Genomic DNA, 14,940 nt, shown 5'->3' with positions numbered 1-14,940 from the left:
GAGCATTAGATCAGGATTTGTAAAGTTTTTAGTGTGTGTTTTATATTTCCTCCTTTTTCTTTTTGACAGGAATCTTTTAGTCCGGCTATACAGCTGCACCTTGTACATCAAGCTCCATGTAATGTTCCTCCTTACCTCTCGAAGAATGAATCAAATCTTGGGGACCTCTTACTGGGCTTTCTTAAATATTATGCTACGGAATTTGAGTAAGTGAACTTCAAATTGTGTTTATTCATTTACATATGTAAATGCTGCACTTTGGGTCAGAAGCTATATTTGTTCATTTCAGTGCTATGATCTTGTGCAGAAATGTGTAGTTTATAAAACTTAGTATCTAATTAATTATTAGAAACTAAATAGATTTTATATTCCTATCTAATGAAAAATTATAGTTCAGTGAGCCCAGTTTTAGTTGATTTCAATAGTGATCCCATTTTATGTTTAGCTCCCTGTTTCCATATTAGGACTGGAATAAATGTGTGAGCCTTGTGTAGGTGCTATATAGTTTGAAACATCTGTTTTTAGGAAGTTAAGATTTATAGTAAAAACTACAGCTAAGATTAACTTGAAGAAGATCTACTTGATACCTAAATAGTTGTGTTTGTATACAAAAACCAAGGAAAACTCCTTTCCTTTTTTCTTCTGAGGGTGTTATATAAACAAGGAACACTAAAGTGTATAATCAGGCTGGACTTAACTGAATGTTTAAGAGAATTTTTAGTCCAGATTGAGTGAGGTTAGGGATTGCTGGTCTTCTGATCAATTTTGAAAAGCTTGAAGGGGATGGGGGGAGAAGAGAAAGGACGTAGGAGTTTTACAAAGTTAGAGGAGGAGGGTACAGTAACCATTTTGAAAAGATTTGGGGAGGGGGAATAATAATAGTATTTATGATAAATAAATATTACTAGGTGGGAAAAACTTCCAAAGAGATTATATGTGTCATCTTATTTACATAATAGCCGTATGATATGGTATTATATCAAGTGCGTTTTACCAGTGAAGCATATATAGAAGTGAAGAAACTTGCCCTAAGATCACACAGCTGCAAAATTCATACTCTTAACTATAATACCTTACTGCACTGTTGGTATTGCCTTACTTGCTATGATGGAGTAGCTCTAAAGAAACCTGACTCAGATGTTTTGAAACATAGGGCATGAAAGAAGTAATTCCTCAAAGCAAAGCTTTTACCAGATTGTGTCTGTTTTGTTTACAGTTGGGTCTCCAGTACCTAGCCTAGTGCTGAGAGTAGGTACTTGAAAAATTCCTGCTATAAATAATTTTGAAGCAGAGGGTAAAATTATAGACATGTTGCAAAGATCCTTAAGATGACTTAAAAATTACTGAATCAAGTTAAGAAAAGGAGTAGGAAAAGTGCTGGTGCAAAGTAGTTCAATAAGAATGAAGTTATAATAATCAGCATTAAAGATGACTAGGACCAGAGTGTAAGTCCAGGGAACAAGGATGAAAAGGAAGGAGCCTTCATTCATAAGATGAAAAAAGATTTAAGACTATATGAGATACGGAACATAACAGACTATAAAGGTTATTCTAGAGTTAAGATTTATAAAATGTTGCAATAACAATAGCTGCTGTTTAGTAAGTATTTACTTAGTTATTGTGAGTGATTCCTATGTATTACCTCATTTAATCCTCATAGTAACCCCTTGTGAGGCCTAGGGAATTTGTGTCCTTGAAACTTCCCCCCCATGGCAGTACAGTCTCAGGTCTGATTTGAAAACCACATTCTTAATTGTTAGAATATATTGGCATCGTCTTTTTTTTTTTTTTTTTAATCATAAATTTAGTGAAGTTTGCAGAGAGGGAAAATGATTCATAGAAAAAAGGTATTTTTCTGCCATGTATAGTTTAGGATTAGAGCATCGAGATACCAATGATGAAAGTCAGCTGTTTTGCTGGACTGAAACAAGATGGTAGATGAACAGTTTTGTGTTAGTTTCGTGTTAACAGAAACTAGCTGGTTGTGCCAAATGATACTGGCTAGGATGCTGAGACTTTGAAAGAGGTTTTGAACTTTTGGATACATTTGTTATCACGATGATGCATGATTTAGGAGACATAAATCTTTCATGATATAGTGCATTTGTCAAATGTATTGTTATTTCATACCAGATATCTTCATAAATTTGACTGTAGGGAACACTGCCAGGAATGTAGTCATGGCAATGAACTAGGTGCTGTGCAAAGTAATTCTGGCAGCTGTTAGAAATGTTTGTAAGGATTTCTTCTAAACTTTGAGATATGCAATTAAAAATTCTCTTTACCTGAAGACAGAATTAAGTGCCTATCGAGGGATGCTTGAGTATGTGGAATAAATGTTGCAGAAATTTTGTATGGCCATTTAAAAATTACTAAGATTTTCTTATCTACTTCACTCACAGCTTTCTCTTAAACCTTGCTGCTGAAAATTTTTTTAAAAAATATTTTATTTATTCATAGAGAGAGAGGCAGGAATACAGGCAGAGGGAGAAGCAGGCTCCATGCAGGGAGCCTGGCATGGGACTCGATCCCGGGTCTCCAAGATCACACCCCAGGCTGCAGGTGGCGCTAAACCGCTGCACCACCAGAGCTGCCCGCTGCTGAAAATTCTTAAAATGAAGCTAGGCTGCTAGAACTGTACCTGGGACAGGGAACTGACCAAAAAGTAGGATCAGGTTGCTCAGAGAATCTAGGAAAAAATAAAGTCAGAATGTAATAATTTTGTATTTTAACAAAATAAAACTAAAATATCTTACAGACTCTAAGTGCTAGAGATTCTGGGAACCTTGTAAGTTTACCTATTTTGTAATCCTGTTTATTCCCTGGATATTTATTTAATCACATCCATTACTACTAGTCTTATCTCTTGAGTTAAAAATGCATACCTACATACTTGAATACATTTTTTTGAATACATTTTTTTAAGAAGGAAATTACAAAGGCCCAAATTTTCTGTCTCCTTTCTTACTCTCATTTTTTCCTCTCATTTAATTTATAGATCTGTGAGTTCCTACTACATATCAAGCTGTTTCTCTGTGCACCGGGCATATGGCAGTTAGCAAAATAGGCACAAATCTTTGTCTTCATGGAGCTTACGTTGTAGTATGTATTGTAGTATGGAGAGATAGACAATAAACAAATAAAATGTATAGTATGTTAGATAGTATTAAGTGGAGAAAAATAAAAGCAAAAAAGGTTCTGATATATGCAGTTTTTTTTTTTTTTTTTGATATATGCAGTTTTTGCAATTAGAATACCTGCATTGCAATTTAATACTTAGCATGGTGAGAGAAAAGTCCCCTGGAAAGGTGACCTTTTAATAAAGACCTGTATGAGAGGAATGTGTGAGTTATGTATTTATGGAGAAGAACTTTTTAAACAAAGGGAAAAGGAGGTGCAAAGACAAAGACCCTAATGTGGGGGTTTGCCTAACATCTTCAAGGAACAGCAGAGGCCAGTGTGACTGGAAGAGAATGGAAGAAAATGCTGTCAAAGAGAATTAAGAAAGTCCATGTCATGTAGGCCATCTAATCTAATCTGGTTAATTTGGGTGACTGGCTTTTCCTCTGGGTGACGTGGGATACCCTGGAGAGGTTTTGGTAGAGAAATGATGTAATCTGCTTTGATTTATCACAGGTAAGAATAGACTAAAGGGAGCCAAGAGCAGAAGGAAAGAGATTACTCAGGATATTACAATAATCTAAGAGAAAGGATGTAGCTTGGATAAAGATGGTTACAGTGGAAGTGGATAAGAAGTGGCCAGATTCCACTTGTATATTGATTTGCAACAGATTAGATGTAGCTGAGAGTCAAAAATGACTTCTAAGTTTTTGGCCCAAGCAACTGAAACAATGGAGATGCCATTGGGTGTGATGGGGAGAGCAAAGGAGGGGTGTTCTTGATTTTAAGATTTTGTACGATTGACAAAATATTTAGGTGGAGGTATTGAGTAGATAGTTGGATATACAAATCTAGAGTTCAGGAGAGAGGCATGGTTAGTGTTATATATTTGGGAGTTGTCAACAGGTAAATGGTGTTTAAAGCTATGATACTGTTTGAGAAAACCAAGGAAATGTAGATAGGAAAAAGGCCCAATGTTAAGGGATTATAGGAAATACAGAAGATACAGGAATATGTTAAATGACACAGTAAAGAGAGATAGACAAATTCAAAATGTAGATATTCTTTGAAAAATGATCCTACTCTCTTAAAACGTCAATGCCATTAAAAAAAAAATAATAAGTGTGAGTACTTTTCCAGGTTAAAGAGCTGAAACAATCAAATACAAGAACCTTGATTGTAATCTGATTAGGGTGGAGGAATTATGAAAGGCATTTGAGTTACTGTTAATTTCTAGATGCTGTTGGTGTTATAAAGGAAATGGCCTTATTCTTAGGAGATACATGCCAAAGAATAAAGAAATGAAGTTTCCTGATATCCACAGCTTAACAAATAGTTCGGTTCAAAACATGCACATGTACACAAGCAAATGTGTGAAATGTTAACAACTCTTCATTTGTTCTTGAGTTTTATGCATTTCAGTTTTTCTCTTTGAAAAATTTCATAATACAGGGATGCCTGGGTGGCTCAACAGTTGAGCGTCTGCCCTCGTCTCTGGTCGTTATCCCTTGGTCCTGGGATCGAGTTCTGCATCGGGCTCCTCACAAGGAGCCTGCTTCTCTCTCTGCCTGTGTCTCTGCCTGTCTATCTGTCTTTCTCATAGATAAATAAATAAAATCTTTAAAAAAATTTTTCATAATACAAAAATGAAATAAAAATGAGGTAGGGGTAAGAAGGAACTAATTTATGTCAAAAAGGAAGGATCATCGAGATAGAGGGAAAGCCAATAGAATGTGTTGTCTTATAATCCAAAGGGGGGAAAAATGTCTCAAAGGGGATGGAGTGATTATCTATGTCACATTTTTTGATAGATCAAGTACAATATGAGAACTGAAAGCTGACCATTGGAACTTTGGTCCACATGGATGGAGGCCCTGGACCCCACACGGGGTCCAGGACCCAGCTAGTTTCTGTGAAAAAATAGGGATAAAAAGCATCATTGGTGTGGGCCCCGAAGCAGACAGGGAAGAATTAAATACAGATAGGGTAGTGCATAGACACTAGTAAGATTGTGAATTTAAAGGTCAGCATGGTTGCTTACTTTTTCTCCATGCCACGTTGAGCTGGAGGGGAAAGGATTGAAGTAGACAAAAATTTAATTATGAATGTATTTCAACCAACTAAGTTCAGTGCACCAAGAAGGGTAAGAGAGTTGAGGAGAGGGAGATATGTAAGCAAATGATATTAATAACTGGCCATGGACAGAATATCTTAAATTCAGTCTTGAAAATGTGGGCACAGGGATGCATGTAGGACATCCAGGTGGCAGTTTCTTTTTTAGATTTATTTATTTATTTATTTATTTATTCATTCATTCATTCATTCATTCATTCATTCATTCATTCATGAGAGACAGAGGGAGAGAGGCAGAGACACAGGCAGAGGGAAAAGCAGGCTCCATGCAGGGAGCCTGACATGGGACTCAATCCCAGGTCTCCAGGATCAGGCCCTGGGCTCAAGGTGGCGCCAAACCGCTGGGCCACCGGGGCTGCCCTAAGTGGCAGTTTCTAATTGTTGCAACAATTGTCCTAGAGCTTAGTAACAAGGTCAGAGCTGGAGAAAAGGATTGGGAAAGAAACTGCAGATTGTTAAGAGTTTCGGAGGGTTGATGTAGCATTAGAAGAGGATCGGAAGAGGCAAGGTCCTGATGAATGCTAGTATTTAAGGGGTTAGGGAGAAGAACGGGTCAGGCAGAAGAAAAACAAAGCAAAACAAAACTCTGGAATTAAAGCAGAATTTTCTGTTTGCTTACAAGGTTTGAAATCCCTAACAAAATTTTCTTTTTGCTTCCCAGCCCTTAATAATAAAATAAAATTATATATATTTGTTCACTTAATTTTACTAGTCTTGCTCAGTATCTATCTGTATAGCCACACCATTCAGACCTGTAGTTTTGACTTTATTTGTTGGACGTGAATTTTTGTTTGTAATGTTCCAAAGTAAGCGAAGTATTTTGAAAAAAATACTTTGTCACGGAAAGAATGGCTAGAAGAGAGTTAATAGATCAGTAGTTCATTATCATTACTGACAAAAAGAAGCAAGCATCTTACCAATGTAGAGTTGGTAAACTCAGTTTTATATTCGAGAGATTATCATATATTATCAAATCTATTTTAGATTAAATTAAACCCTGTATCCGCTATTCTGTACTTTTCTGATACATTCCTTTTCTATCGACTGTGTCTTTTTTTATTTTTAAAGATTTGATTTATTTATTCATGAGAGATAGGCAGAGACACAGGCAGAGGGAGAAACAGGCAGGGAGCCTGCTGTAGAACTCGATCTCAGGACCCTGGGATCAAAACCTGAGCCAAAGGCTCAATCAACCACTGAGCCACCCAAGCGTCCCTAGACTGTATCTTATTTTACATTTCAATTACTGAGCAACAATGATAGATTTTTACATGGCAACTGATTTATGGTAGAAAAATAGGTATGGGGAAGCCTGGGTGGCTCAGTGGTTGAGCGTTTTGCCTTTGGCTCAAGGCGTGATCCCAGGGTCCTGGGATGGAGTCCTGCATCAGGCTCCCCAGAGGGAACTTGCTTCTCCCTCCGTCTGTGTCTCTGCTCTCTCTCTGTGTTTCTCATGAATAAATAAATAAAATCTTTAAAAGAAAAAAAGGAAAAATAGGTATGATAAAAGGCTTAATTTAGAGTCTGTTTTAAAGAAAGATTTAGGGAAAATGTTTCTAAATTGCCATTTGAATTCTACATTTAAATTCACCTCTAAGGGGGATCCCTGGGTGGCTCAGTGGTTTAGTGCCTTCCTTCTGCCCAGGGTGTGATCCTGGAGTCCCGGGATCAAGTCCCGCATCGGGCTCCAAAACATGGAGCCTGCTCCTTCCTCTACCTGTGTCTCTGCCTCTCTCTCTCTCTTTCATAAACAAATAAATAAATAAATCTAAAAAAAAAATAAATTCACCTCTAAGAGTAAAAACAGTATATAAGTTATATATCAGGTTTTATGATTTCAAATATTTAATAGTTAAGTATTTAAAAGTGCTTTGAAAATGCAATAGATTGAATCAGTCTAGATAATAGTGATTTAAAATATTTTTTTCTTTATGGAGTACTTCAGATGATACAGCCACTTAAATAACTGCATTATTTGGGTTGGTTAAAATGAATATTGGTATATTACATATGTTTCTCTGACCCAATTCAGAACCAGGTATTGGCATGTGATGTAAATTCAGGGTTGGATTTCATACAAGTATGCTGGTGAGGAGAGTTCCTTTGATTTAAGAAAGTACAAATTGTAATTTAACAGCAGGATACAGTATTTCAATATTCTTGACTTGTCTGAAAGTAAAAAAAAAAACCAGTCTATCCCCCCCCCCCTTTTTTTTTAAAGATTTGTGGGCAGCCTGGGTGGGTGGCTCAGAGGTTTAGCACCGCCTTCAGCCCAGGGCTTGATCCTGAAGATCCAGGATCAAGTCCCATGTCAGGCTCCTTGCATGGAGCCTGCTTCTCCCTCTGCCTGTGTCTCTGCCTCTCTCTCTCTCTCTGTCTCTCTGTCTCTCTCTCTCCCTCTCCGTCTCTCATGAATAAATAAGTAAAATCTTTTTTTAAAAAAAAGATTTGTTTGAGAGAGCATGAGTTAGTGGGGAAAGGGAGAAGCAGGCTCTCTGCCTGAGCCAGGAGCTCGATGTGGGGCTTGATCCCAGGATCCTGGGATCATGACCCAAGTCAAAGGTAGATGCTTAACAGACTGAACCACCCAGGAGCCCCTCAGTCTGTCCTTTTTTTAACATAATGTTTCTAATTTTAATTTTATTACAGATTCAACTGTTCTGTAAGTTCAATGAGAAACATGTAGTCTCAGGAAAAAAGTTCATTTTATTAGTGAAATAGATCTTATATGGTATAAAGTATAATTCTACGGTAATCATGTTTGGTTCAGGCTTGTGGTTATATAATTCTCCCCTTTACATTGCTATTTTATTGTTATTATTTATTTATTAATTAATTTAAGTAATCTCTCCCCCCCAGGGTGAGGCCTAAACTCATGATTCTGAGGTCAGGAGTTGCATATTCTACATATCCACTCAGCTAGCCAGGTGCCCCTACATTGTTATTTTTTAAAAATTTTGGAAACATTTGGACCAACAGAACACTGTACTACTTTTCTGTTTGGAGTTTATACTAATGGAGCTGCTATACATGAAATATCTAAAACATGTTACTGTAGTTAATACCTTTTCTCTTTGATAACCCACTTAGTTTTTTAAAAGCTTAAATTCTGATATGTATTCTTAAAGAACTTAAAGCTGTCTTTGCAAAGTATTTCTAAATTGTGCTCATAAGAAAAAAAATAGAAAGTCATACTTTCAGTTATCAAACTTCACAAGATGCAATTTTTTTTGCATATTTAACATAGAGATTAATCAGTTTTCCAGCAACAAATGCCATATTGGACCCCCATTTATATTCTTAGGAATTGTTTTTATCTGATAAATAGAAGAAGGATAGGATAGTGCTAGAGTTGGAAGGTCCCAAACCTTGGTCTTTTCTATTGTAACTGAAATGGTGGACAAAGCTAAATATGGCTTGGAAAAAAAAGATATCAACTATTTTCCAAACTCATTTATCTCTTGTATACAACCTGAATAGTCATATGTTTTAGAATGTTCCTTGAGAAAAAGAAAACTGTACTTGTGCAGAATTATTATAATTGTAAAGAAATTTTTAAAAAACAGCATGTAAGGTTAGTACATACTAAAGACTGGACAATTTACCTTTAGACATGCTGATAGAAAATTATTTTACTTGAATACAAATGTACTGTTAATAGCTACATTTGACATACAGCAATAACAGCATTATTTTGTAGAGTATTAATTTTTCCTAAAACAGTATCTACTGGCTTCTCTTGGATAATTATAAAATTTTCTCCCAAATCACACAAATGGATATACAGTAAACAAAAATTATTTAATGATATCAGAAAGCAACACAATTTACATTTCTCTTAACAAATAAGAAGTCCTTACTGAGGTGCTAACAATGAACAAAATTTTTACATTTTTTGCCTTACGCTTTCTTATTTTTCATATTACTTCATTTATTCAGTAAATACATATTGAATGCCCACTTTGTACTAAGCAACTATTTGAACAGTGAAAAAAATACATAAATCACCAGTATCTTGGAGCTTCAATTCTGCTTGAGGAAGACACACAATAAACAATAACATACTAAGTAAGCAAATGATTAGAAGACGTGCTTTGGAGAAAAAAGGAGAAGGGGAAATGGGGATTGTGGGACTGAAAGTCAAGGCAAGTTTCAGTATTTTGTGAGAAAATTAGAGGGGCTAGGAAAAATTAAGAAAAGAGTTAACACAATTATGGTTTTCTTTTTGTAGCTGGAACAGTCAAATGATTTCAGTTCGTGAAGCCAAAGCCATTCCCAGGCCTGATGGTATTGAGTGGAGAAATAAATACATCTGTGTAGAAGGTATATTTCCCACAACTACTTATTTGCCATCCAGTTATCACTGTGGTACTGAGAATTACTTAAATCCAGTTTGTATTTCAGTTAAAAGTAACAAATTTACATTCTGGCTTGCAAGTCATTCGTTCATTCATTCATTCATTCATTTTTGTTGCAAGTCATTTAGTGATAAAAATTTTCCTTCCTTTTTTTTCTTCCAATTTTTTATTTAAATTCCACTTAAGATATAGTGTAATATCAGTTTCAGGCGTAGAAGTTAGTGATTCAGTGTTTCCACACGTGCTGCTCATCACAAGCACCCTCCTTAATCCCCATCACTGTTTCACCCATCCCTCCACCCCTTGCTGGTAACCATCAATTTGTTCTCTATAGTTCGGAGTCTGTTTCATGGTTGGCCTCTCTCTTTTTCCTCCCCTCTGTGTTCGTTTGTTTTCTTAAATTCTACATATGAATAAAATCATATAGTAGTTGTCTTTCCCTAATTCTACTTAGCATAATACTCCCTAGTTCCATCCACATTGTTACAAATGGCAAGATTTCATTCTTTTTTTATGGCTGAGTATTTTAATTTGGAAAAGTAATTTAATTCTTCAGTTATAAAAAAATAATAAATATGAATTTAGGCATTTAATCTTCTAGTTCATAATATTTGAGAAATCTTTATGCATCCGTCCTGCTTGTAATTGATTGAAGCTTAATTTCATGACTTGAAGGTGGAAGAAAATACTATCTTCATGTGATGATTCTTACATTTGAGATAAAATGAGTTCTTTTAAAATTAAAATATTGATACTTAATGCAAGCTAGATTTTTATGAATAGAAATGTATTTTACTTTAAAAATTAAAGTCTCTGAAGATAATCTGTTCTCTAAGATTAATTTATACGTAGTTAAATATTTCTTGGAGTTGGTGGTAAATTGCCTTCAAGAAGCAAAATTATTCTCACAGATGCTAAGTTGAAGACTTTTGTAAACCTTGAGGTAAAAAAGAAAGTGTTAAGTTCCGCGTTTGTAGGAAAACATCAAGTTTAGAATATTTTAATCTTGGATTATATGCAACATCTTAAAACTTTGTGAATATGAAATTAAATTTCCTGCTTTGGTGGTTGGTTTGTTAAATTGCACAGTGGGTGTGTATTATTTTAGTTACTTGTGTTCTTTTGAATATTAACCACTTGTAAAGTGTTGTGTGTGATGTGATCCAATAGCTTGGCATATGGCATTCATCTACTAAAAAAACACAGGCATACCTTGGATATATTGTGGGTTCAGTTCCAGACCATCACAATAAAGCAAATATCACAATAAAACAAGTCAAGTGAGTTTCTTGGTTTCCCAGTGCATATGAAAATTATGTTTACCCTATAATGTAGTCTATTAAGTGTACAGTAGCATTATGTCTAAAAGAATCATGTACATACCTTAATTTAATAAGACTCTTATTTAAAAATGCTACCCATTATCTGAATTTTCAATAAGTCATAATCTTTTGGGTGATGGAGAGTCTTGCCTCAATGTTGATGGCTGCTGTCTGATTGGGATGATGGTTGCTGAAGGTTGAGGTAGCTATGGCGATTTCTTAAAACGAGACAGCAGTGAAATTTGCTATATCAGTTGACTCTTCCTTTCACAGATAATGTCAGTAGCATGTGAGAGCATTTTTATACATAGTAGAACTTTTTCAAAATTGGTGTCAATCCTCTCAAACCATGCCCCTGCTTTATCAACTAAGTTTATGTAATATTCTTAATCCTTTGGTGTCTTTTCAGTATTGTCACCAGTAGATTATATCTCAAGAAACTACTTTTTTTTCTCATTTATAAGAAACAAGAGCTATCCGCTTAAGTTTTATCATGAAATAATAGCAATTTAGCCACATCTTCAAGTTCCACTTCTAATTCTAGTTCTCTTGCTATTTTCACCGCATCTGCAGTTACTTTTTTACTAAAGTTGTGAACTCCTCAAAGTCATCCATTAGGGTTGGACTCAGCTTCTTCCTAACTTTGTTATTACTGATATTTTGACTTCTTCCTATGAATCACAAATGTCCTTAATGGCATCTAGAATGATGAATCCTTTCTGGTAGGTTTTCAATGGCTTATGCCCAGATCCGTAGAGGAATCACTATTATGGCAGTTACAGCCTTACAAAATATATTCCTTAAGCAATGAGACTTGAAAGTCTAAATTACTCCTTAATCCACAGGCTACAAAATGGATATTGTGTTAGCAGGCATGAAAATGACAATCTCATTGTACATCTCCATCAGAGCTCTTGAGTTGACCAAGTACATTGTCAATGAGCAGTCCTATCTTGAAAGGAATTTTTTTCTGAATAGTAGGTCTTAAAAGTGGACTTAAAATATGTTGTAAACAGATGGGCTGACATCCAGGCTTTGTTGTTCCATTTGTAGAGCACAAGCATAGTAAATACAGCATAATTCTTAAGGGCCCTAGGATTTTTAGAATGGTAAATGAACATTGGCCTGAGCTTAAAGTCATTAGCTGAGAGTCATCTTGCCTTTTGAAACTTTGAAGCCAGGGCAACTAGAGAGTTCTCAAAATCCTAGGTGGCATCTTCTTCTAGTATAAGGCTGTTTCATTTACATGGAGAATCTGTTGTTTAATGTTATCTTAGCTAGATCTTAATAAATTTCTGGAGTTTCTACGTCGGCACTTGCTACTTCACTTTGTGTTATGGAGATGGCTACTCTCCATAAGCCTCATGAACCAACCTCTGCTAGCTTCAGACTTCTCTTCTGCAGCTCCTTCACTTCTCTCAGCCTTCATAGAATTAAAGAGAGTTAGGGCCTTGTTCTAATTAGGTTTTGGCTTAAGGGAATGTGGTGGTTACTTGGTCTTCTGTCCAGATCACTGGAACTTTCTCCATAGAAACAATAAGACTGTTTCACTTTCGTATTCATGTGTTCACTGGAGTGAACTCCATGCTCTTTTCATTTCTAGGAAGAACTTTTCCTTTACATTCACAACTTGGCCAACTGGTCCAAGAGGCCTAGCTTTTGGACTCTCTTGGCCTTCACCATGCCTCCTCCACCAAGCTGAGTCATTTCTAGCTTCTGATGGAAAGTAAAAGATGTGCAACTCTTCCTTTCACTTCACTTGGATACTTCAAGGCCATTGTGGGGTTATTAATTGGCCTAATTTCAATATTGATGTATCTCAGGGAAAAGAGAGGCCCGAGGGGATGGAGAGAGATGAGGCAACAGCCACTGGGTGGAGTGGTCAGAACACACACATTTCTTAAGTTTCTTAAGCCACTGTGTGGGTGTGGTGCCCATGAATAATTGTAACAATAACATCAAAGAGCACTGATCACAAGTCACTATAACTCATATATTATGAGAATTACCAAAATGTGATGGAGACAACAAAGTGAACAAGTGGTGATGGAAAAATGGCACCAGTAGACTTGCTCAACACAGACTAGCCATAGACCTTCAATTTGTTAAAAGTAAACCCACAATATCTCTGAAGTGCAATGAAGTGAAGCTCAGCAAACCAAGGTTCGCCAGTATATGACGGTAAACTCTCATGAATAAATGAAATCTTATAAAATAAATAAAATGCCTGCTTAGATTCTACTGGCTCTTGTAAGTACCTTTTTTTTCCCTCTTTTATAGTGACAAAATTTTTTTTTTTTTAAGTAGGCTCCATGCCCAATGTGGAGCCCAACTCGGGGCTTGTACTTATGACCCTGAGATCAAGACCTGAGCTGAGATTGAGTAAGATGCTTAACTGAGCTACCCAGGCACCCCCAGTGCCAAAATTCTTAAAGTCTAGTAATTTTTACATAGGCTTGCCTTTATTTCAGCTATCTCATCTCATTTTTAATGCCTTTAGTTATCTTGTTTTTCTCACTAGCATCTTCACTTTCCTTGTCCTCTCATATAGACAATTTCCTTATATGGACTCCTCTCTCGGTTTGTGGGTGAAGGGTTAGTGGGGTGGGGGTGAATATGTGGAAAGTGGTGTTGGAGACTCACACACATGAACACTTTTCCTTTTTTTTAATCCCCGTGTTCTGTACTTGCTATCCTGTTTCTCTTTCTCCTTTCACTACCAAATTTCTCCTACCAGTAACTGTACTCTCTGTATCTTTTTCTAAACCATCTACTCACATCTTAACTCACGAGTATTAAACCTGTACTTTCAAAGGTAGTGACTTTTCTCCTGCTGGATAAATCAGTAGTCTTTTAAGTTTAAATTAAATTTAAAATGACCTTTGTGTGATATTTGATATTGATCACCTTTTTTCTTTATAGTGAGGTTTTTTTTTTTTTTTTAATAATTCTTTGTTCTTTAACTTTTTAAAAAATTTCCCTATGGTAAGGATGGGTCCTTGACCCTCTGTCATTTTTCAGAAATCTTACTGTTGTGATTTAGATTTAATGTACGTATGCTGATGACTGTTTTCAGTTATCCTCTCACTTGAATTCGACCTTATTAAAGAGTTCACAGCTATATAAAATATTTTATATGTATATATCAAATAAGAAATTAGGCTTCACAATATGCAGTTGCTATTTTATAGGTTAAAAACTCATAAATATTGGCAGTTTCATATAGTTCAACCTAATATAAAAATTGAAGTTCTAATTTTAGTAATTTCTTGTTTATATGTACATTTAATGTTACAGAACCTTTTGATGGAACAAATACAGCCAGAGCTGTGCATGAGAAGCAGAAATTTGACATGATCAAGGATCAGTTTTTAAAGGTAAACAATGCATTGGATTAACTCTAGAAGCATTAGTGAAATAGTATGCTTTGAAAATGAAAACACATATTTATAATAGGGACAGAATTGCCCTGGTTCCTATGTTATGAAGACATGAATACAGCACAATAGGGAATTTATTACTTGATAGATACACTTTTCCTTCTGAGAAGTCTGACTTTTCATTCACATGGCTTTCACTTTGATGGAAGTAAGCATTTCCTTCGTGAGCCAATTAAACTCTCAAAATGAATAAAACCTAATGGACTCATTTCTCTCCTTAAAATTTCAAGTAACTTCGTGTAGCTTTAGAAGAAAGCTGAGTTCCATGATTTTTCTTCTGCATACCCCGTTGTAGAGTGCCTTTTTATCTTTGCTTATATTTTGAGAAATTAAAAAAAAAAATCAGTGTGTATCTTTGTATAAACACACATTTTGTATATGTAAACTTCAGCCATACATATAAATACATATGTAAACATAGGTATGTAATATATATAATAAACTCATTTATTATTTAGTTCTTTAGTCCACAGTATGAATTTATTCATCAGTGATTTTGTTAGGTGTGGTCTCTTTCTTCAGGGAGTTCCACAGTACAGTGTAGAAACACTTTGATGGAAATATAAA

General features: G+C 35.5%; 1 protein-coding gene across 4 annotated transcripts in view; it reads left to right on the top strand.

Annotated features, from left to right (window-relative positions):
- TENT2 (terminal nucleotidyltransferase 2) overlaps window positions 1–14,940 on the top strand; it is a 133,254-nt gene that overhangs the window by 115,991 nt on the left and 2,323 nt on the right. For all 4 annotated transcript variants that reach the window (XM_072736925.1, XM_072736924.1, XM_025998255.2 and 1 more), the window contains exons 12-14: window positions 70–206; window positions 9,485–9,576; window positions 14,231–14,310. In XM_072736925.1, the coding sequence (XP_072593026.1) occupies window positions 70–206; window positions 9,485–9,576; window positions 14,231–14,310 (309 nt within the window). The remainder of the gene's footprint in view (window positions 1–69; window positions 207–9,484; window positions 9,577–14,230; window positions 14,311–14,940) is intronic.

Source organism: Vulpes vulpes, chromosome 14 (genome assembly GCF_048418805.1).
Source record: "Vulpes vulpes isolate BD-2025 chromosome 14, VulVul3, whole genome shotgun sequence".
Classification (NCBI taxonomy): Eukaryota; Metazoa; Chordata; class Mammalia; order Carnivora; family Canidae; genus Vulpes; species Vulpes vulpes.
This window is presented reverse-complemented; position numbering and strand designations above follow the sequence as displayed.